Source organism: Schistosoma mansoni, chromosome 1, assembly GCF_000237925.1.
Source record: "Schistosoma mansoni strain Puerto Rico chromosome 1, complete genome".
In the NCBI taxonomy this organism is placed as follows: domain Eukaryota; kingdom Metazoa; phylum Platyhelminthes; class Trematoda; order Strigeidida; family Schistosomatidae; genus Schistosoma; species Schistosoma mansoni.
In genome coordinates this window covers 39,933,866-39,956,220 of record NC_031495.1, presented here as the reverse complement: position 1 = coordinate 39,956,220, position 22,355 = coordinate 39,933,866, and the positions used below count along the sequence as shown (strand labels likewise).

Sequence of the window (22,355 nt, the reverse complement as noted above, 5' to 3'; positions counted from 1 at the left end):
CTATACTTTGGACTGGGCTGACTAATGTACACTTTTTACTTTTTAAAGTCCACAGTAATTAGGATGACCTGGATAAGCTAAACCTTATAAATAGTGCTTCATTTCCGATCCTGCCTAATATAGCAGATTAGTCAGTTGTGTATCACAACAGGTTATTTGATTAATCCATTAATTCTGGTTTCGCCCTCAAATGCCCTGGTGCGACCGAGAGTGGGGAGGGGCCACTCTCCCTCTGGAAATGCTCTCACATGGCCACGCGAATATATAGCCTCTGCCAGGGAAGTCCTACTCACTGCCTTCTCGTGGCGGGGGTGTTGTTTACGAAATTGAGAGGACGAAAAGCACATGTCCGGCGCTTTAACCGGGTTGGTGGACACGGAAAGTCCACCTCGAGGAATTGGAAAACCTTGATTCCAAACTAATGGTGCACATGGGCTCCAGTATCCTGAGGGAACAAATGGCGTATGAACCAATCGTTGGTCATCGGCTACCATGGGACTGCATCTCCTTACGATGCTCCACTTCCTTGTGGGTCAGACGTTTAGGTCAAAGGCTCGGTGTATGGTCCCCTAAGAAAACTACCTGCCTCGGTCCGGGCACCAGGACAGTACCACAGCCCTCACAAAAATCTTACGAGATGACAATTACTTCATGGTATATTATGCTCGCTCGAATTAGAATTCAGACATTTCTCATTCACTTGATAACACTCACTTTTATTATTATTATTACTAGTATTATCATTTTCTTTTTGTACACTACGTCACTTATCTTCATCTATTCTCACTTCATGTACTCCCATTTTACAATTTATACAGCAGCGCGCCCATGGTGGAAACTCTGTCCTATCTAAACGATCTCGAGTCACTGACTGGTCGAAAGTGGATGCTTCCTCCGAATAGGAATACTGAACCAGTCTTTCTGAAACTACGTACACCAATAAAACTGGCTTTCTACAACGTTCGCATACTAATGCAGATTGGACAACAGTTAGGGCTGGTTATGTCTCTAGAAATTCTTAATATCGACGTCTGTTGTCTATCCGAGACCCGTATTCAAAACTCTAGTGATGTATTACAAATTCGCCCTACATCTGTCGCTTTAAAAGGCTTGTTTTACGTCCGTTTATCCGGTGATACTGTGGCATCTTCGTCTTGTCTTGCTGGCGTTGGTGTCGCACTAAGCGCTAGAGCTGAGGCAGCATTAATCGATTGGATCCCCATAAACAGTCGGTTATGTGCTGTTAGATTAGAAAGCTCCATCAAAGTAGGAAGAAATCGGCGTGAGAAACGATGTCTTTTTGTCATCTCCGCCTATGCCCCGACAGATTGCAGCCCGGATGCAATCAAGGATGAATTCTACCACCAGTTAATTGTTCTTCTCTAGAAAGTGCGTTCGACAGATATTGTAGTACTAGCCGAAGACTTGAATGCACAGGTCGGGCATCTAGGCACAGAAGAGAGTCGTTTAGGTGGCCGATGTGGACTTGTTGGTCGCAGGGCAGATAGCGGGAACCGCCTACTGCAACTGTGCACAGACTACAACCTGTTTCTGGCTAGCACTAACTTCTGGCACAGTCATCACTGGTGTGCCACCTGGCGTGTTCCAACGTCATGGAATGAGTCAATAGCTGTCCCTGTCTTTAAAAAGGGTTCATGCCGTTTCTATAACAACTATCGGGAGATATGTCTACATCTGATTGCGTCCAAACTATTGACTTGTCATACCTCACAGGTTGTTCAAAATCCGAGAAAGATTGACTCGCGAGGAGCAGGCTGGTTTTTGTTCTGGTCGATGTATTGATCTGAGAGATGGTGCAACACAGTGGCTAGAGACGGTATCAGATATGGCTCATAATAGAGGCCAGTGGCGATCCTGCTGTAACCTTTTACTTCCTTCATTAAAAGTGGTTGTAACTTCCTTAACTGAAAGAATTCTTCTGGTTTTACCTTTCCGTCTCCCCCATTATTATTCTTATTGTTACACTAACATACACTAATCTGTGGTTGTTATTGTTCTTCTTTTTTTCTTATACGCACTTTACCTTCTTTTTCTCTTCCCATTCTCATTGTTTTGTGTGGCGCATACATATCTGGTGCCCCCCCTGTAGCAATATTTGTGTGTTCAAATAAATAAATAAACTACAACTGGACCACCATTCCTATAGATCTCTGGATTTAATCCATCTGGACCAGTTGCTCTTCCTTGTTTCAGATTAGCTATGGCTTTTCGAACTTCAATTACAGTCAGTGGAGGATAGAATATAATCCTCATCCTTTTTTAGAACCTCTAACTGCACTAGGTCACAGTAAGAAAACATCAATACAGGACCTACAGGATGGTTAATTGTATCAGCATACAATTTGGTATAAGATATAATTACTTAAATTATAACACTCACTGACTATATGTTTTTAGAAACTTAACAGTTAGGACAAAAAACAGTTGTAAAGAGTTTAAACAAAATGAATTTGGTCCTAAAAACAAAAATTTATCAGAAAAGAACTTGGTGTACATACATTTAGCTTCCATAGTCGATTTTGAACCATCTCAATTGGTGAGTCGAATAATTACAAGATCTTATTAACAAACCCGTGGTGGTCCACTTAACCTTTCATCAAACAGTGTCTAGGTACTATTTCTGATTACCATATATATATATTAGCATAAATATCTAGTGTCCCCCTATACCTATGTTTATATGTTAAATTAAAATCGCTTCTTCCGATTCACGTCAATTACTTTCATTGTTTAATGAGTTCCAACTGTTCCATAGACTAGAATTTACTAACTTGGCTAGTTCATCGTATAAATGCCATTTGCATTCACGGCGAAAAGCCATTGCTTTTCGAATAAGATTTATATATATTGTCGTAAGATGGATGTTCTGTATTTAAGTAGTTTGATTTAGATTACTTTTAACGTGCAGCAATAGTGCGAGACAATCTTAGATTTGATAGGAAAGTTGTTTCTCTCTAAAGATAAATAGTATATAGAAGTATTTTTTCCGATAATTCGTCTTTCCCTAATAAAATTCATTTTGTATACTGATACTGTTGTCCATACATAGTATAAAAGTCAAGAATCGAAACATGAATGGCATGACCACCAATCAATTTCATAGTGATGTACATTTTAAAACTCATCAACGTTCAACACTAGGCAAGCACAAAATACCATCATTTTGGCGTTTCAATAGTCTATAATAGTTTTTTATTAAGCTATTATGAGAAGTAGATACTTTTGAAACTTCGTAAATTTCCAATATTTTCTGGTTCGTTGTTGTGAACAAGTTGTGTAACTACAGTATTTTTTAAAGATTGTTTCTAGTTTTATAAACTGCAGTTTACTTTTTATTGAAACATATTTTAGGACAATGGAAATCGTACAGGATTTGGCAGCTTCCGCTTTAAAAGATAATCCATACTTTAGTGCCGGTGCTGGATTATTTGGAGTTGGGATAGGAATGGCTGCTCTTAGAAGAATAAGTCAAGTCATAAACCTTCTTGTTCGCCGTAATCTTACTTTAACTTTAGAGGTAGCCAGTCATGATAAGGCCTATCCCTGGGTTTTACATTGGATTACGCTGAAATCTAATGGACCTTTAATGAAAGGTGGAAAAAACAAAATAGGTGGTACAAGTCAACACTTAAGTGTTGAAACTAGTGTAGTACGTACAGAAGGCGGCCGAATCAAAGCTGCATTCGGCTTTGTGCCTAGCGTTGGCGTTCACTATATGATTCACCAAATGAAATTAATTCGAATTGAACGTGTTCGTGCTCAACAATCCTTACAAGGTGCTACTGTAGCTCCATTTGAAAGTGTAACTCTTACGACATTTGGTCGCAATGCCAGATTTTTTATTGATTTGCTCGAGGAGGCTAGAGAAGAAGCTCTTGCACGTGAAAAAGGTTGGACCGTTGTTTACAAGGTAATTTGGGCACATATCTACTAACCCTTTTTCGTGTTTAATTTTCAAAATTATCATATATAATGATCTTACTCTAATGTCAAAAAACTTATCACACCAATTGTCGTTATTATTGAATATCAGTTTTATCATTACTAACGTGATTATTTTCATATACAGTTCATTTTTATGCTGAATATTTCCAACAGATATAGCATCTACAGGAATTAAGAATGTATAACTACAAATAATTAAATAAACGATAATGCGCAAACTTCCCACGTTGAAAAATTTACTGTTTGAGTTACACTTGTAATAATAAAGCAGCGAAGTGTTTCGCCTAAAATATCTGTGTTTGACTCTAACTTTGCATATTACACAATACCCCAAAGATATTGAAGTAAGAGATTTCTGGGATTTAGATAATTTTATTTTGTTAGATTACTTTATGTTCTGAAGAATATTTGTTTAAATAGTTGTTTAGTAGAACTGATTTTATTTCTCTAAATTCATTAACCATTCATCAATTATCGTCGTCATTTACCGCTTAGGAGTGATAATCATACGGTTTTTAGTCTAACTTAGTAAGTTTGTTTGTAAAATCATCTCCTGTGATCTGACAATTTGAGTGCATAAACAAGTAGATCATAAACAGATGTTTTTGTTTAGGTCGATTCTTAATTTATTAGTCTCATCACTGTACATTCATTTGATCGCAAGAAAATAATTCAGGTTTCTCCGGTGATTCTTTTCTAAGCGGTTAACATACAAAAGATTTAAAATGAATCCATTATTTAATTGTCTAGATGTTAGAAGTTTCATACGAAATTATTAAGGAAACGCTTGTGGTTTTATGATATAATTTACCTCGACTAATGTCTTGTTACCCATACTATGTATAGATTGTCTTATAATTTCCGTCAGCCACATCGGCTCATATAAGAACATACTAAATGTAATAGTTGTATGAAGTCGTAGTTTGTTGTTTTCGGTTTTTCTAGTACAACGGATATATCTGCCTCAAAGAACAGAGACGTATTCTAGAAGGACTACTTATTGGTAATTTTTAGCTATACTTGTTTGATGCAAGAAGTATGTGTCCAATTAATTTCAGTTGTTTGCCATTTATATGGTTTAGGCTGTTGGTTCAGAATGGCACCAGTTTGGTTATCCTCGTCCACGTCGACCTTTAAATTCTGTCATACTGCGTGATGGTATAGCTGAAACGATTGTAGCCGATGTCAAAGAGTTTGTTGGTAGGTAAGATTTTGAAAAGCAAGTTGTTATATTTTATTTTAGTCATTATTTATCCATTGTAGTTAATACGGGTATCAATGAGAAGAATCAATCAGTAACTGATATATTAGTTGAATGATAATCCAGGGAAATTTTTGTTTAAGTTTCCCCACATAGTAGAACGGGAAAAATTACTGACAATCAATAAATCTCATGCAGTTAGTTCCCTTTATGAATTTAAATAAAGATAGAACAAATATTGATGCAGAATAATATGAATTCATTATATTTCGTGGTTTCTCATCAGCTGCTTACAACCAAATATGCATTAGAGTTTTAGCATTAGGGTAATAAATAGAATGGAACAACTGACATAAGGGAATGTAAAGGATTGGAATAACAAAAGTCATCGATGATAAATGTATATGTATATATATATCTATGGTCAAGGAAAGGTCAGAGGTTATTAGGTATTAGGATAAAGGGTGGCGTAATAGTTGAGTGGAGTTAAGAGACAGATAAAATCAAAATGTGATTATGTTAGAGGTAGTTGAAAACAATTAGGGTGGGATTACGTAATGATTGAATAATTTATAGACGTAGTTGAAAACAATTAGGGTGGGTTACGTAATAATTGAATAAGATTTGGATAGTTCATATAATTAGGAGAGACAAATGAGCGGAAATGTGTGAGAGAAAGGGTGGTTTAAGAATTGGGTATAAAAAACAACTGAATATTAACCAAAATTGAACTAATAAAAAAAAAAAAAAACTGAAACAAAACAAAAATGGGTTACCAAGGTAGTAATAAGTTTATCACTGTCTCTTTTTGAATACATAGGTCCGGTTTGAGTTTTTTTATCGCGATCGCCTCAGCAAACCGGAGAGCAGTTGTACTTCTTTGTTTACTAATGATTTTAAAGGCATTAGAAATGTCGATGCTGTGCCCGGTGTCGAGTAAATGCCGAGCTATCGCACTGTTGAGAGCCCTGGACCCTTGCAACCTCAGTTTCTTTGGAATATGCTCAGAAATGCGGATATGCACTCTTCTCTCGGTTCTTCCAATGTATGTGCTTCGGCACGTACATGTAAATTGGTAAATGCAGTTGGAGGTACTGAGAAAAGAGGACTTATCGATTTTGGTTTGTTTGAGTGAGCAATTTGTTTCCCACACCGTCGTCAATTTAGCTGCTGGGTAGGTCACTTTCAACGCGGAATTAAGTCTATGGTTAATTATTCCAGCGATTTCGTCACCTTTGAAGCGTAGGTATAGGAAGCATGTTTTCTTTTCAACTCGATAATGCCTTTAAAATCATTAGTAAACAAAGAAGTACAACTGCTCTCCGGTTTGCTGAGGCGATCGCGATAAAAAAACTCAAACCGGACCTATGTATTCAAAAAGAGACAGTGATAAACTTATTACTACCTTGGTAACCCATTTTTGTTTTGTTTCAGTTTTTTTTTTTTTTATTAGTTCAATTTTGGTTAATATTCAGTTGTTTTTTATACCCAATTCTTAAACCACCCTTTCTCTCACACATTTCCGCTCATTTGTCTCTCCTAATTATATGAACTATCCAAATCTTATTCAATTATTACGTAACCCACCCTAATTGTTTTCAACTACGTCTATAAATTATTCAATCATTACGTAATCCCACCCTAATTGTTTTCAACTACCTCTAACATAATCACATTTTGATTTTATCTGTCTCTTAACTCCACTCAACTATTACGCCACCCTTTATCCTAATACCTAATAACCTCTGACCTTTCCTTGACCATAGATATATATATACATATACATTTATCATCGATGACTTTTGTTATTCCAATCCTTTACATTCCCTTATGTCAGTTGTTCCATTCTATTTATTACCCTAATGCTAAAACTCTAATGCATATTTGGTTGTAAGCAGCTGATGAGAAACCACGAAATATAATGAATTCATATTATTCTGCATCAATATTTGTTCTATCTTTATTTAAAATCAATAAATCTAAAGATTTATCCACACCTTATATGTTTTGTATTAGAGCTGATTTCTTAAATACTGATCAACATTCCATTTTTACAATAAAATTTTACTTTCTTACTGTATGTCCTATCGGAACTATGTGGACTTACGATGAGTTTTGATGTTCGTGAATTCTTGTTATGTTTCAATTGGTTTCGAATCAGTCTTCATCATAATTGTCTTAATATAGATGTTCATATTACTGATGAAGCTGTGTGAGATCAGTATGAATAAATTCAAGTTGTTTCGTTTGTCATTATTATCTCTTATTTCGTTGTTTGAAATACCTGTTGAACTTTATCGACCATTACGAAGAGCGCAGATTCTCTTAAGAGACAGACTTCTCGTTCTAGACCCGTATTAATTTATGTGGATCTTATATAACATTACTGTCAATCCTTCGTCACGATAGCTTGATAGAATGATAACATTTTTTTGACGTAAGTCAGATACTTTCACTGACTTCAATTTTAGAAATGTAATTGAATCATTCTAAAGTTTTATCAGACATCTAAATGAGATCACCATATATCTAAACAATTCGCGTGTTGAAAGTCAAGGAACTAACTGACAGTGTTTATTGCAGACGTTTAAAATCACTATCTATTCGTTAACTGTAGTTCAGTGTTGAAATTACTTCATGGTTGCCCTTAGAAAAATTGTTAAGAAATAAGTGTAGCGATTATTAAGCAATCTCTCTTTACCTATTCTTTTGACAACGATTTTTCCGTCTATTTTCTTTCTTATTTCATTTAGATAATCAGGCCTGGTATACTGATCGTGGTATACCATATCATCGTGGTTATTTATTATATGGACCGCCAGGATGTGGCAAAACTAGTTTCATAACAGCCTTAGCAGGTAATATATATATATATACTACTTATCAGCCCGTAGTTTTTATGATCATTATGTGACGATGTCAGGAGTGTATGATTTAAAAAAATGAAATAGCAGATTTATAGTCATTTAAGCACTTCAATGGAAAGCATGGTGGATATGGAGGATCCACCTAGAGGAGTTGGAAAATCCTGATTCCAAACCAATGGTGAAGATGGGCTTCAGGATCCTGTGGGAACAAATAGCGTATGAACCAATTATTGGTCACCGGCTACCATGGGACTGCATCTCCTAACGTTGCTCCACTGCCCTGTGGATCATATCTTTAGGTTGAAGGCTTCAGGTGTGGCCCACTAAGAAAACCACCTGTTTCGGTCTAGACACCCGGGCAGTATCACAGCCCACACACAAATCAAGTGACTTATGTGGCGCTTATGTATTCAGTGCCTCTTTGTACCATTATTTATGTGTTAAAATAATTAAATAAGCGCAAAGTATGAATCTGACTAATTGTAAACTATATCAACAGAACAGTTCTACACCTAGAATCAGTATGGAATATATTGACATTGTTATGAATGTTAGAGCAGTCATTTGCCACACTTTTTAGTTCAATTACAATAGAAAAAGTCGTTTCTCAAATAAACCTTTGTAAAGATATGTATACACACTTTTATGTTTCACCTTTTGATTCTCTGTTCAATTTGCACTAAAATATGTTCTTTATTTAATATTTCAATAAAAATAATGGTCATTTGTCAAGACAAATTTTGATGCTAAACCCTGAATAAATAAACGTATAACGCGTCGTACAAGCGATTCCTTTTCATAAACTTAGACAAATCAAGAACGAAAATATTTACATAATGCAGTGAATTCACTATATTTCAGGTATATACGAACCAATAACTTTAGTTAGTTCCAACCTTGATATATATACTTCAACTTCATAAATAGAGTCACATCACTACACAAGCTCACATACTGAAAACGTATTTCAAATCTAAATATTCAAATGTGTATCTGTTTTCATCAAAAGTAGTTGATTCAAAGGATAAAAGTGGATTTGCTGTATGGCCGATTCTGGGTTTTATATTAAGCTTAGATTAATTTCTTACCAAAACAGGTACATAAAAACGGTTTTCAACATATCTGTCACTTTCATTAACATTTTAGTGTAATTCCATTATTTGTTAATCTTAAAAGATCCATTTATACGTAGACAATTTTACGGTTACTGGATTATCACTTTCGTAATATCAGACACAAATGTCCATTAGTTCAGGTTGTCACAGCTCACGCCACCGCAGCGTGAGCAAGAATCTGATTAATATTTTATTTTTATTATATTATATTTTTATTTTATTTTATTGATTAATATTTTCATAAATGATGCCAATATTTCTTTTTTTCAAGTTGATTGTTACCAAGTATTTTTTTCATTAGTCACCTGCAATTAGATGAATTAGGGTACTCATTTTATTTTTTCTGTAGCTTGTATAAGTTTTGATAATTTGATTGCTAAAACTAATGAATATAACAATGAATGACTTAATCAATTTCTGAAAATTATTTTATAGGCCATTTAGATTATAGCATTAGCATATTAAATTTAAGCGAATTCGGCATGACGGCAGATCGATTAGATCATTTATTAACACATGCACCGCTTCAAACTATCATTTTACTTGAGGATATTGACGCAGCAGTGCATAATCGTAACACATCAAATAATGATCTACTTCATAGCAAAGGTTGGTTTCGTTTAGTTTTTATTGTTTAATTAACGTCATTTAGCTTATGAAGGTATGCCAACACTCACTTTAAGTGGATTGTTAAATGCACTAGATGGTGTAACCTCGACAGATGGTCGCATCATATTCATGACTACAAACTATATCGATCGGTGAGTATCTGAATTATTGTATACAAACTTTTTCCTACATTAACTCTCATTTCTCAGGTGCAGGTTCGTATAATTTTCTACGAACCATATTATCCAGTAATTCAAACCTAAGCAGACGGAGTGGCGTTCGAGCCTTCTTTTTAGTGGATAAAAGTTAGACTCCTCGGCCATAGTGGATACTTTGAACAATTATCAGTAGAGTTGGAGTAATTTCTTCTTAAATGCAGCTGGTTCATAGTGAAATTATGAATTTTAAATTTGATTTATCCGTAAATAAATTTTTTATATTGGTAATCATTAATGAACAGAATCGAAACAAGCTGACACCCTATAGTGGGGTAGAACAGAAGTAATTGTCAATCGCTGAATACAAATGTTTTTTTCTGTTATGCTTAGGTATTATTTATAGTTTATTTATTTATTTAACAACATGAAACTTGGCACAACATAGTACCGAATAGTAAAATGGGTCTCAAAGTATGGATAACATTGTGAGAAAAAGGGAGTGCATTTGGATAGAAAGAGGGATTTATGGCAAATCAATAACATGAACGCTATACAAGAGGAGAGACAGTTAAGCATACAAACAAGGAAACCTAGAATTCTGCCAGCTAAAACGTTCCTTTCACATTTATGAAGAATGTTGGAGAAATTAAAGCAGAATCGTCATTTTTTTCTGTCCTGGATCAAGTTCGGTAACGTTTGAGTTGGATCATCTCTAGGAACCCAAAGGGAGCGGTGGTGGACCAACGGGTGCTACTCCTACACTGCTTTAACTCAAACGATGGTGTCAACCCGTAAACCTCTCTGCTTTTCGTAGTCAATCCTAGTGTTGGGAATTGATGCAAAGTTTAAAAGTCGCTGAGATAACATTCATGACATGTCCAACCAACCGAAGCCAATGTTTCGGGGCATTGACATCAATTGAGTTATCGTCACTGTGCCCAAACACGCATTATCAAATTTCAGCTATTACGTGTTGACAATCCTTTAGAAACAACGATGACGGAACACAGAATCGTATGACATCCTCAACTCGCAGATTCCAGGTTTCGAACCATAGATTGAGACTGCTCTCATTTCCATAGTTTCCCATACTGAAACTATGATTCTCCTGAAGAATGGCAATATGGTTTCGTTTTGATTGGTAGCAGTCTCAGAACACACCATACTAGTAGAATAAAATGAATGATTCTTGATCAATTGATCCAGTCGATCAACTAAGAAGTTTATTATGTATTCATTACAGAAGTCATTGTAATTTGGTTTAAAAATCGTTCAACTTGTGGATAAATATCAATCCGTTTCTAATGGTGCTGTGTTGTCTAAGCTGAAATGGCTTAGTTGTAAAGCTTTCACTGTCTTTCTGAATTACTTACTTACTTACGTCTGTTACTCCCAATGGAGCATAGGCCGCCGACCAGCATTCTCCAACCCACTCTGTTCTGGGCCTTCCTTTCTAGTTCTATCCAATTTTTTTCGCTCTTCTCAAATCTGTTTCCATAATTCGGCATAGTGTGTTCTTCGGTCTTCCTCTTCTCCTTTGACCCTGAGGATTTCAAGTGAAGGCTTGACTTGTGACGCAGTTGGATGCTTTCCTCAAGCGTGTACTATCCACTTCCAGCGCTTCTTCCTGATTTCTGCCCCCATTGGAATCTGGTTTGTTCTCTCCCACAGCAGGTTGTTGCTCATAGTGTCTGGCCAACGGATCGGAAGTATTTTGCGTAGACAACTGTTAATAAACACCTGTAACTTCTGGATGATGGCCTTCTTAGTTCTCCAGGTTTCCGCCCCATACAGTAGAACTGTCTTGACATTTGTATTGAGAATTCTGATCTTGGTGTTGGTTGACAATTGTTTTAAGTTCCAGATGTTCTTCAGTTGTAGATATGCCGCTCTTGCTTTTCCGACCCGCGTCTTCACATCTGCATCAGATCCATCGTGTTCATCGACGATACTGCCCAGATATGTAAAGGTTTTCACGTTCCCCAAAGCTTCTCCGTCAACTGTAATTCGATTGGTGCATGCTGTATTGTATTGGAGAATCTCGCTTTTCCCTTTGTGTATATTGAGACCTACTGCTGCTGAGGCTACTGCTACACTGGTCGTCTTCTGCATTTGTTGTTGAGTGTGTGATAAAAGAGCCAGATCATCTGTGAATTCTAAATCGTCCAGCTGCATCTTAGTTGTCCATTGTATCCCATGCTTCCTTCCAGATATTGACGTCTTCATGATCCAGTCGATCACCAGGAGAAAGCGAAGGGGTGAGAGTAAGCAACCTTGCCTGACACCGGATCAATATTTGGTTTTAATTTGGATGGTTTTCGAATAACACCTCGAAAATACTGAACATATACTACAAATATTCTCCATCTTAAAATATCAATTAGTCCATATTCCCCCCTGGCTCTTTTTTTACATTTCTATCCTACATTTGATGCAAGAGAATACAATTTTAACTTACGTTTAGAGATGCATAAATGAGAAAAATGGTAAAGCCATAAAGGCATGTGCTCAATAAAGACTTTTTAGCTGCCTGTGTGTCTGAAGTTTGTACATAAGTATAGTTGTTGAGGATTTTTATACAAACTTTGTCTCAAACAATATAGTCCAATATTCATTACTTCAAAATATCATACGGAATATATACAACTAAACAAATTCAGTGTTATATGGATTATTTTTTAGATTAGTCTATCGCTTAACCAGACAACTTCGCACAAATGAAACAAGAGCCTGGCACTAGCGATAAAAGTTTTCATGACGAGTATGACTTTGGTGTTTAATTGAATGACCTCACAAATAGCTTGTCAGGTAAACAAACAAAACTGGGGGGTTCTTGTGATAGTTGCACTGGTGCTAATACTTCACGGATGGTCGGCAACGGCAGTCTATTTATGCATAAATTTACTAGCCATGTAATAATTGTATTACTAAGTCGTATTCGGTAATACACTCGTATAACTGGTCTTTATTTCGGTATTATTATTACTGATGTAATAACACCTGCAGCTTTGTAGAATACTAGGGTGTGTTGTGGTAAATTTGTTGATTTACTGTGTTTTTTCTTACTGACAGACTTGATCCTGCTCTAATACGACCCGGTCGCGTTGATATGCGTATACGAGTTGACGTTTGCGACTCGTCTCAACTAGTGCGCATGTTTAGTCGCTTCTACCCACAATGGACGTCGTCTGACATTAATAATTTAGCTCAAAAGTTCGCAAGTCTATTAAAGGATACACCTTTGAGTTCAGCACAAGTCCAAGGTTATTTGCTGTTGCATAAAGATGACCCTTTAAAAGCAATCACTAATATAAACCAACTGTTGTCACCGCATGATTCATAAATTTCTATTTTACATCCAATAATATGCTTCAAATGTAGCAATTTAGATCCTTAGGATGGGTAAGAGTGTTGCTGATTAATACCACTCAAATTGTGTTTTGTTTATAACCTTGTGTACATAACCTGTTTTTGACCAAATAAAGAAATTTTGTATGAAAAGGTTAGTTAAACTGTTCAAATTTCTACTTGAAATGAATTATTATCCAAAAGTTTTCAGTAAATTAGTTATCTCAAAATTCCTCTAATTCGAACTGGATAGACCAGCATCTGACACGAAACGCTTCGACAATAATTCTCAACGTGGCGGAAGACGAGAGTTAGAAAAACATGATATTCAAGGAGATCAATTTCAAATGAAACGACTCAAAACATGATTTTGGAACAGTAAAATTAGAAAACTAAAAGTGAGAATAACTAAACAGATAACAGCGAATTTCGTTGCGGAAAAATGAAATAGAAAGAAATGCATTCGCAGTTATCGTTACATAAAAGAACCGACGTTAGAAAAGAGCGAAGTTCTCCTAAGCAGTACGCAATCATATCCAGTAGTTGGTTCACACGGATTAAATCGCATAATAATGAGGGAGTTTTATCCAGACCATTTCTGCTACCTTGACGTGGTGGTCGGGCTTGTCTATAGTGATGGACCAATCGAGCTATATTGGCTGAATCAGTCGTTCCTCAAGGTCCTACCATGCCAGACAGGCCTGTTGAATTGAGCTTAGACTAAAAGCAGCAAACCGAAGGTCTGAAGGCGAAGTCATACTGCTGACTGTACAGAGGTGTGACGACAGTAAGGTGTTTCCTCCAAACAACCAGCATAACAGCGATGCTGCCTTCTCACAAGGAGGAGTGGGTTAGAAAAGGTCGACCCTAAAAATACACATCTCGCCTTATCTCACGGATTTCCGTCTCCGACGATAAGGTTCCAACAAGTACGGAGCTAACACACTTTGTCCTCCCTTAAACCGTGAGAATAAGATTACTTCATAACTTTCTTTTTTCGAAATAATTCTTTCTCCCTGTATCATATCTACTTATGAAATCATTATTCACTACCATCAAAGTAACTACTTCTATGAATTCGGTGTTAATCTTGTTGTGCTAATGAGGTGTGGCAACTTAGACCGAGGCATATATGTGCCTGGACCTATGTTGTAGCTGACTGACTGGAAGAGTCTTGTGCGATACATCTATTCATTTTGTAATAAATGGATCCTTGTTAAATTTTATATTCACTCATATATCCCAGTATATAATTGTAACATTGTGTCGCAATATGAGGAAGAAAATGGAAATTTCTGCTTATAAAACTGTGGGGGCGGGGGCGAGTTCATTACTAGCTTATTTATCAAACGAAGTATTTTTATGAGCTTCGCAGTAATCCTAGATTCGAACATCGTTAATTTCATTTTTATGACGTTTGCTTTAAGGTAAACGCATTTAAATACGAAGAGACTTAGTTTTGTTTAGAAGATATTTTCATCAAACTAATAGGTGAGATCCTTCGTACTACAATTCGATTTCAGTGCTCCATGACAAAAGATCGACAGAAAGCATGTGATATTGCTATTGGAACCATGGAGACCCTGTAAGAAGCATCACAATACTGTTTAGATTTTGGAATTCCTGTAGCAGAAATTATTGATACATGCATCGCTCATGTTAAACAGTTATATTTAGGCCACATGGATGCTAGAAATCCATCCATCGTAAAATGCACACATGTCATATATATAATTCAGACAAGGCAATTGTAAAAAAAATGTTTGGTAGTAAGTTTATTCTCTTATACAGATTGTTTATTGTTTTAAAAATAAAAATGATCAAGTTATGGGATTTCGAGTGTTTGGTGTTTCTGAAATACAGGTCTCGAAATCCCAATCAACTGAACTTTTTTCACTTATTGTTACATAACATTGAATTATATCTCCTACCTTCCATTGCGAAATGAAATTCTTCGCAGATACATTTTGATTGTTGCTATGAATATCCGGAACTTCAGGAGAAACTAATACAATACCACAATCTACTCCTTTCCGAATACTGTCAACAGTAGATTTTTCATGACGCAGTGAGTAACAGTTAGCTCGATCCACTATGGTATTTTTAGAATCAGAAAAGTCCTTTTCAGCGGTAGTTGGATTTTCTCCATGTTTATTATTTGGTGATGTTGAGTGGTGAGTCGGACGGACAATGCGGTAACACAATTCAGTCGGTTCACCATCAACACCTAAAAATGATAATAAGAGACAAAATAAAATATTGTACGAATAACACTTAACGCCCTTAATAACAGGAGTTCGGGCACCGGATAGAAGTAATATGTAAAACATCGAAATATTGAACTTAATGTAATGTCACAATACTGCACAAAATTGGCATCTGATCCATAGTAAAAAATCTTTAAGGAACAATCTAGTGATTAGATGGGTGTCTTATTTACGTGTAAGGTATTTCAGTATTCTCGTAAAGACGGAAATGATCAATGATATGCAATGTATTTGCGAAATACAAAATAATTCGCAATCAAAAAATCAGAAGGCTAGTTTTTTAACAACCAGGCGGTTCATTGTCGCTTTAGTGCACTATCCACTACTTAGCTATTCATTCCACTGAAGTAGCAGTCAGTCATGTTGCGTAATAATTGGTATTTGTATGGCCTACTTCACAATTCACTTCGTTAAAGTCAAGCTATCGCTGATAAAAATATAATTAGCAATCTAGATTCAAAACTACTGCTCTATTGAAGAGGTTTTACAAACACCGAGCAGTGTAAAGAATCTACCTACGAGAAACTATTTTATTAAATTATACCAGGATTTTTTAACTTGATACGTGAGATTTATTTAAACAAAGAAATTAGTCCGTGCCCATAAAAAATTATTTCGATTGTGTTATACTACAAGTTATTAGAAACGATATTTAGAATTACCCTTTTAAAATTACCGACCAGAATACCTTAGGGAATGGATAGCTTTTAACTGCTTGTAGGTATCATTTAACATCAATGCTTTATTATTTTTTCATCTCATAACTACACTTGCATAAGCGCTTTATGCAAATAGTTCATTTTGCTTACTTCTGCATCTAGAAAACCTTTCTATAGCAGAATTAACTTGCACATCACATAGAGTACATTTTGAATATCTAGCATTTTTCTGTCATTGACATACAATTAGAATTCACTTGAAATCGAATTCCAGCTCTCATCTTGATATATTTGAGTAGATTAATAACAAACTGTTTTGCTGAACAGTGCTTCTAATCTTATTTTATTTTATAACGCTGCATTTACACTAAGTGAAAACTGTTGTTAGGTTCGTATTCGTATAGGATTTGAGAATATCTCAGTGGTAAGTAGTATGAAACGAAGTTAACTTAATTTCAGCAACTGAAATATCACATTAAAGCGGTCGTTTCGACAGGTCGATAATCACGTAAAAAGCCAAAAAACAACTGTAATATTAGAAACAAGAAACTATTCCTGAATAGAAATTTAAAATTAAAATGATCTTTAAAACAACCGAAATGTTAGTAAACGCCGGTCAATATTGATGTAGAAGTATGTTGAGTCCTTTAATTCCACAACGTAGTATCGAACAATTACGAAAATACATGCAGATATTTACGAAATAAATTATATGGAACGATGAGTTCGGGGTTCACCGATCCACGACAAGTACTATAAGTAGTTATGACATAAAAAACTAACAAGAAATATACGAAAAATACATTAAACCTATATAATCTCACCTAGATCTGTGAGAATAGGGCCTATTTTATTAACATTAGCGATAATATTTCCTTTAATACATCTACATCCAGCAACTGGTAAAAGTCCAGTCTTCACAACACTTTTAGATGCTTTAATCGTAAACAGCTGGAGAATTTCCGCTTCACCTGAAACAAACAAAAAGTTGTTTAGTAAGCTGGTACATGTGGATTGAAAGAAAGAAAAAATGATAATAGGAAAATTTGTGGATGAGTTCGTGCCCATTTCACATTGTTAATAACGGAACTGTTAATCTGTTAGTGATATTAAATGAACCTTACATATGGTAAAGTGAGTTCGAAAATACAAAACTGAATTCTTGTAGACTTTTCATTGATCATAAAGTAGACAATATAGCAAAAACAGTCTGTTAAAAGAGGAAGAAAACTGATTATAAACCGTGGGAAAATCAACAAACTACGTAATACTATGTTTATCCAAGTTTTTGTTCTTTGTAGACCCAGGTTTTCGGTAGTTTAGGTATACTTATTCATTGCCATATAGGAAACAGAATTCTTAAGATTTTCTATGGAGTCGTTGAAAGTCATCACTAAAGGATAAGTTTAGCGAACTTTCTATACGAGCGACAGTTGTTTACTTTGACTCAGGACGTAACGTGTTTCCATACATCTATGGATGACGTGACAAAAATTGACTCGTCATTTGGTAGATACACTCAAAGAATCATCTCTGATCACACTAGACATTTAAGTGGGTGTAAATTAAGCGTCCTAAAGTAAATGACATCAATTTATAATAAATATCTCATTAACGTTACATAGTGAACCACTACTGAATTAAACCAAATATTCCCCGCCGAATATTAGTATGGGATCTAGAATTGTGGTCGAAACATGAGCATACACTAGAATGGGATATGTTAATAATATAAAAATATCAGCACATAAATGATGATATCAGTTCTACGGTGATCAGATAAAATGCATCGTAATTAATGAAATAAAGTTACGAGTGGACATGGAATATATATTGATGTATATTTAGAAACCATTTACTGGTGAACAGCCATCGCAATTTGATGCTACTGGGGGAGGAATTGTTATATCTGTTAAGTATCTTCATGTTGCAGCATATGAGATTTCCAGTGTGACGTGTGTTTTTCATAAATAATATCTGCATCCAATACTTAAGTGGCTTTGTATATATCAGGATTTAACAAAACTTACAGGAATACAGTAGTGTCCTTGATATCTAATCTTAAGATAAACCAAATTTATTCAAATTCGGGAAAAATAAATATTCAGTACAAAAGCTTTGCAAAAAAATAACTTAAGCTTAGCTACATGATACGACTGTTTTAAATTCATGTAGCAAATTTAGAAACTAACCAATTATCTTCTCGACCAATACTGATGGAAGCTTCTCGTTCACTAATTCCCTAACTTCTTCAGCCAATCGATAAATAATATTGAATTCTTTAATTTTAACACAATTTTGTTCAGCTGCAATTGTTGCTTCTGGAAGAGCATGAATGTTGAATAGTAGTACATTTGCTAAAATTGAAAAATTCATGCATTAAGTTTAAATTTAAACTGTAGGCATCTGAATTATACCTACAAAATCAATGACACTAATTTGTGCAAGCTAATAGAATCACTGGCGATTAGGTTGTTGATGCACATGGCTATGATGATTTTACTAGTTAAAAATCCATACAGGTAGATATTTTCTAAGTATTTTGTATTTGACATGCTGGAAATTGATTTCGTTACAATTCTTGTGATTAAGGATGTTACACTCATTTTTACAAGCAATCTATACTCGAGTGTAATCCAATAGTCTTATGTATAATGTATAGAAAACACAAGATCAATAAAGCACCAGATGAACATTGTATCTTATAGTTTAACAGACCAGTCTAGTCTCTTTGGTGTCCTCTTTAATAGTTTTATAAATAGGTATTTTCTAAGGGAAATTAAACGTTGACATATACAGTACACGTAGTGAAATTTCCGTTATTGAAGTAGATGAAACTATGATGAGCATGAATATAAAAACTACATTTTTGTTCATAGTGTCTAACCTTAATTATATTAGTAATTTAGATTAAAATGGTAACAAGCACAGAAAGAAAGACACACGTCTGGCCAATACGACTTTATTATTCGCAGAATTTGGTCATATCCATGTGGAAGATACTACCTCTCAAAAAATGAACTTCCAATAAAACCTTGTGATGGATGATCATGTGAATTAACCATGGGGACTACTGTTTTTACCTATTGATGAATATTATTTATAGACGTTTTACTTCTGAGTAGCGATTATATGAGTTTAAAAATAGCGGAAATCATATTAAATAGGACTCAAGTTTTGTTTATTAACTTTTGCTCGTAAACATATGTGATATGAATAACAACATTGTTCCGCAAATCTCCCCTACAAAGTTGTCAACAAACTCGAATGTGATCTTTACGTGGATAGTGGCTTTCATTAAATATTTATGTAGACAAGTGAACAAGAACAACTATCTAATGAACTGGATTTTCAGATGCACATACTTGAATCGCGTAATTTTCACTTTTTATAATGATTACTTAGGACAGTAACGTCTCCGAATCGCTTGCTGTTTCCGAGATCATACGGATATAGAAGCTTCAGCATAAGTACTATATAAATACACACAACTGATAGATAATGACACCAATTATATAATGAAAGTGGTATGTTATGATTAGGGTCATTCATATTTTTCACAAATATAAATTCTGAATACATGATCAACTGGTCATTTGAAATCAACCTTTAAAAAACACAAGTCAACAAAATGTTGTCCATGATAAAAAAATCAAAACCTAACAAAATAAAACTAACCATTAACTGCAGCGGCAGCGTCTACTTCAGATTCAGTCAACGGACCAACACCAGTAATGCAGTATTCTATTTTACATTGATCTGATGGATAGGTAGAAAGGAGTGTTTTTATCGCTTCTAAACTACCTTGTACATCACTTTTGATTACAAGTGGTAAGGAAATTTGATTAGAATTTTCTTTCAATAAATTAGATTCAGCTGAATCACGTTCTATCTAAATAAAGTTTTAAAAAAATTATATACTGTAATGTATACTGGTGTTCGGGGTGAAAGTTAAGCGGATTTCTTAGGACTAGATTCTCCGTACTAATTAGTATTCTATTAAGCATTTCAAGAATAATCAACTTATTAAGTTATAGAACTGAGTACAGATTTGTGAAGTCAGTTCTAAGCCACAATTTGGATATGATAGGTTGGTTATATTATACAGACATCCGAGCCGAAGAAGAGATCAGACCAATCGTTGAAATCAGAGTACTTTAACAAATAAACCACCGGACTAAAAGTTATAAGAGTAATAGAAAGACTTACAGCATGTAGAAAGGACGCCAGATCAATCTAACGTTGATTAGTTTTATAAAGTCTGAACTGTTTATGAGTGATCAGATTGTTGGAAATGCACTGCAGTAATGTATCACGTAACTCTGATAATCTTCGCATTATTAATAAACCTGATACTTCAATTTGTGAAAGTAGAAATATAGTGAGAATACAGCAGCATTTATATTCGGACACTCGAATATGATTGCCGAAATTATAAATTGTAATACACCCTAAATATACAGTATTGTGGGTTCAGAAATTGTTTTAACAAGCCTAGATGTACAATATATTTCGATAGCTTGATACTGATGAATTTTTAAAGCATTTTGTTTGTCAGTAACTCAATCAGTCACAACGTAGAACTTCGTACGTACGTACATCAGTTCGAGTTGCCATACTACATTAGCACAGAGATGCAGTTGTCCATTCAAATCACATAGTGGTAGAAGTAGTAAGAGTATAAGCATTAATGTGAAAGATTAGGAATTGAAGATGTTATTGAAGGATTATAATCCAGTGAAATAAATTTGGAAGGAGAAAAAAAATAGAGACATGAAGAATTCAGAAGATTAGAATTTGGCAGAACACAAACAGTGGATGCACCTTCACCATTGCAAACGATTTTGAGCCATTTTCATTCAAAGTCTCTAACCATCGATTGCTATCAACTCGCGGATCCCAACCAGGTAGTTTACACCTACCAACATGGCTCAGTCCACTTGTCAGTGACTTCATGGATTTATGCCACTAGCTTTCTTCCAACCTACTCCTACACCATAAAACATTGCACGTCGGGGCAGTCAGTGGTTGGGCATACGTAACACGTGTCCCAGCCATCTCAACTGATGAAGTTTCACTACTTCATCAATCGATTTGCCATCATTACCTAGTACCCGTTTCCTAACAACTGTATTACTTACTCAGTGGTCCCAGGATATACGAGAAATACTACTATTGTGGGACGTCTGAATGTATGTCTATGTTCTAGGACCTGACGTAGAGTGAATATCTGGTCTATGCAACCACGTCCAGGTCGGAAACCATTATGGCTTTCTCTAGTCTGCTCTTCGCGAGCTTTGGTTAGGCGTCCAAGTATTATTGAAGCTAATATTTTAGACACTATATTAGTCAAACTGATTCCTCTGTGATTGTCACAGGAGGACTTTTGTCCTTTCTTATAGACTGGCACAATCAGTGATTGGGACCAGTCAGATGGAATTACGTCCAGTTCCCAGATTCTACTTAAGACCTCAGTCAATTTCGCTGCTAGTACTGGACCACCATCCTTAAAAATCTCAGGGGTAAACCTATCAGGGCCTGCGGCTCTCCCTCGCTTCAGATTTCCTATAGCTTTTTCAACCTCGTAGAGAGTTGGAGGACTTACCTCAATTTGCCATTCAGGACGACTGGGGATCGTGGGTAACTGAAGTGTGGCTGAAGGCCAGTTGAACTGATCCCTAAAGTGTTCTGCCCATCGATCCAATCTCCTGGATTGAGAATGAATGATATGTCCATCTTTATCTGAGATAGTTTCACTGATACATGGGTTCCTAATACCGGTTTCTTTAATAAGTCTGAATAGCTGTCTGCTGTTACCTATTGCCGCTGCCTTTTCCATCTCTCTTGCTTTCGCTACCCACCACTGTTCACGATCATTGCGTAGGCTTCTTATTAGCCTTCGCTTAAGCTGACTCCGCTCTTCGTTATGTTCAGAGCCAGATGGGATGAGTTTTCGAGCATCTATCAGTGCGGTAGATGCTGTTGAGATCCATTGTTTCTCCCTAATCTTATGGTTTACCTTACTAGCGGATATCACCGCTGGTTCCACAGCTTTACAGATGTCATTCCACGCTGCCTCGTGGTGGGCACAACTTACATGTCTGTCTAACTGTTTTTCCAGTTGTCCCTGAAATATATTCTTAGCTTGTCTATCATTTAGTAGAA

General features: G+C 35.6%; 2 protein-coding genes across 2 annotated transcripts in view; one reads left to right on the top strand and one right to left on the bottom strand.

Moving 5' to 3' along the window:
* Positions 1-3,376: 3,376 nt before the first annotated feature.
* Positions 3,377-13,413, top strand: Smp_083120 (putative mitochondrial chaperone BCS1; the record flags this gene model as incomplete). Its single annotated transcript, XM_018794395.1, has 7 exons — positions 3,377-3,931; positions 5,049-5,166; positions 7,921-8,025; positions 9,585-9,758; positions 9,802-9,910; positions 9,968-10,259; positions 12,989-13,413. 6 exons carry the CDS (start codon positions 3,377-3,379, stop codon positions 9,981-9,983), a joined length of 1,077 nt encoding a protein of 358 aa, XP_018648812.1. The 3' UTR covers positions 9,984-10,259; positions 12,989-13,413.
* Positions 13,414-15,026: 1,613 nt separating this feature from the next.
* Smp_167220 (putative mitochondrial translational initiation factor) overlaps positions 15,027-22,355 on the bottom strand; it is a gene marked incomplete at its 5' end in the record, with an annotated part of 29,074 nt that continues 21,745 nt past the window's right edge. Inside the window, 4 exons of the mRNA XM_018794393.1 lie at positions 15,027-15,491; positions 17,015-17,161; positions 18,383-18,547; positions 19,869-20,078. Of these exons, the coding sequence (XP_018648810.1) occupies positions 15,085-15,491; positions 17,015-17,161; positions 18,383-18,547; positions 19,869-20,078 (929 nt within the window). The 3' untranslated portion in view covers positions 15,027-15,084. The remainder of the gene's footprint in view (positions 15,492-17,014; positions 17,162-18,382; positions 18,548-19,868; positions 20,079-22,355) is intronic.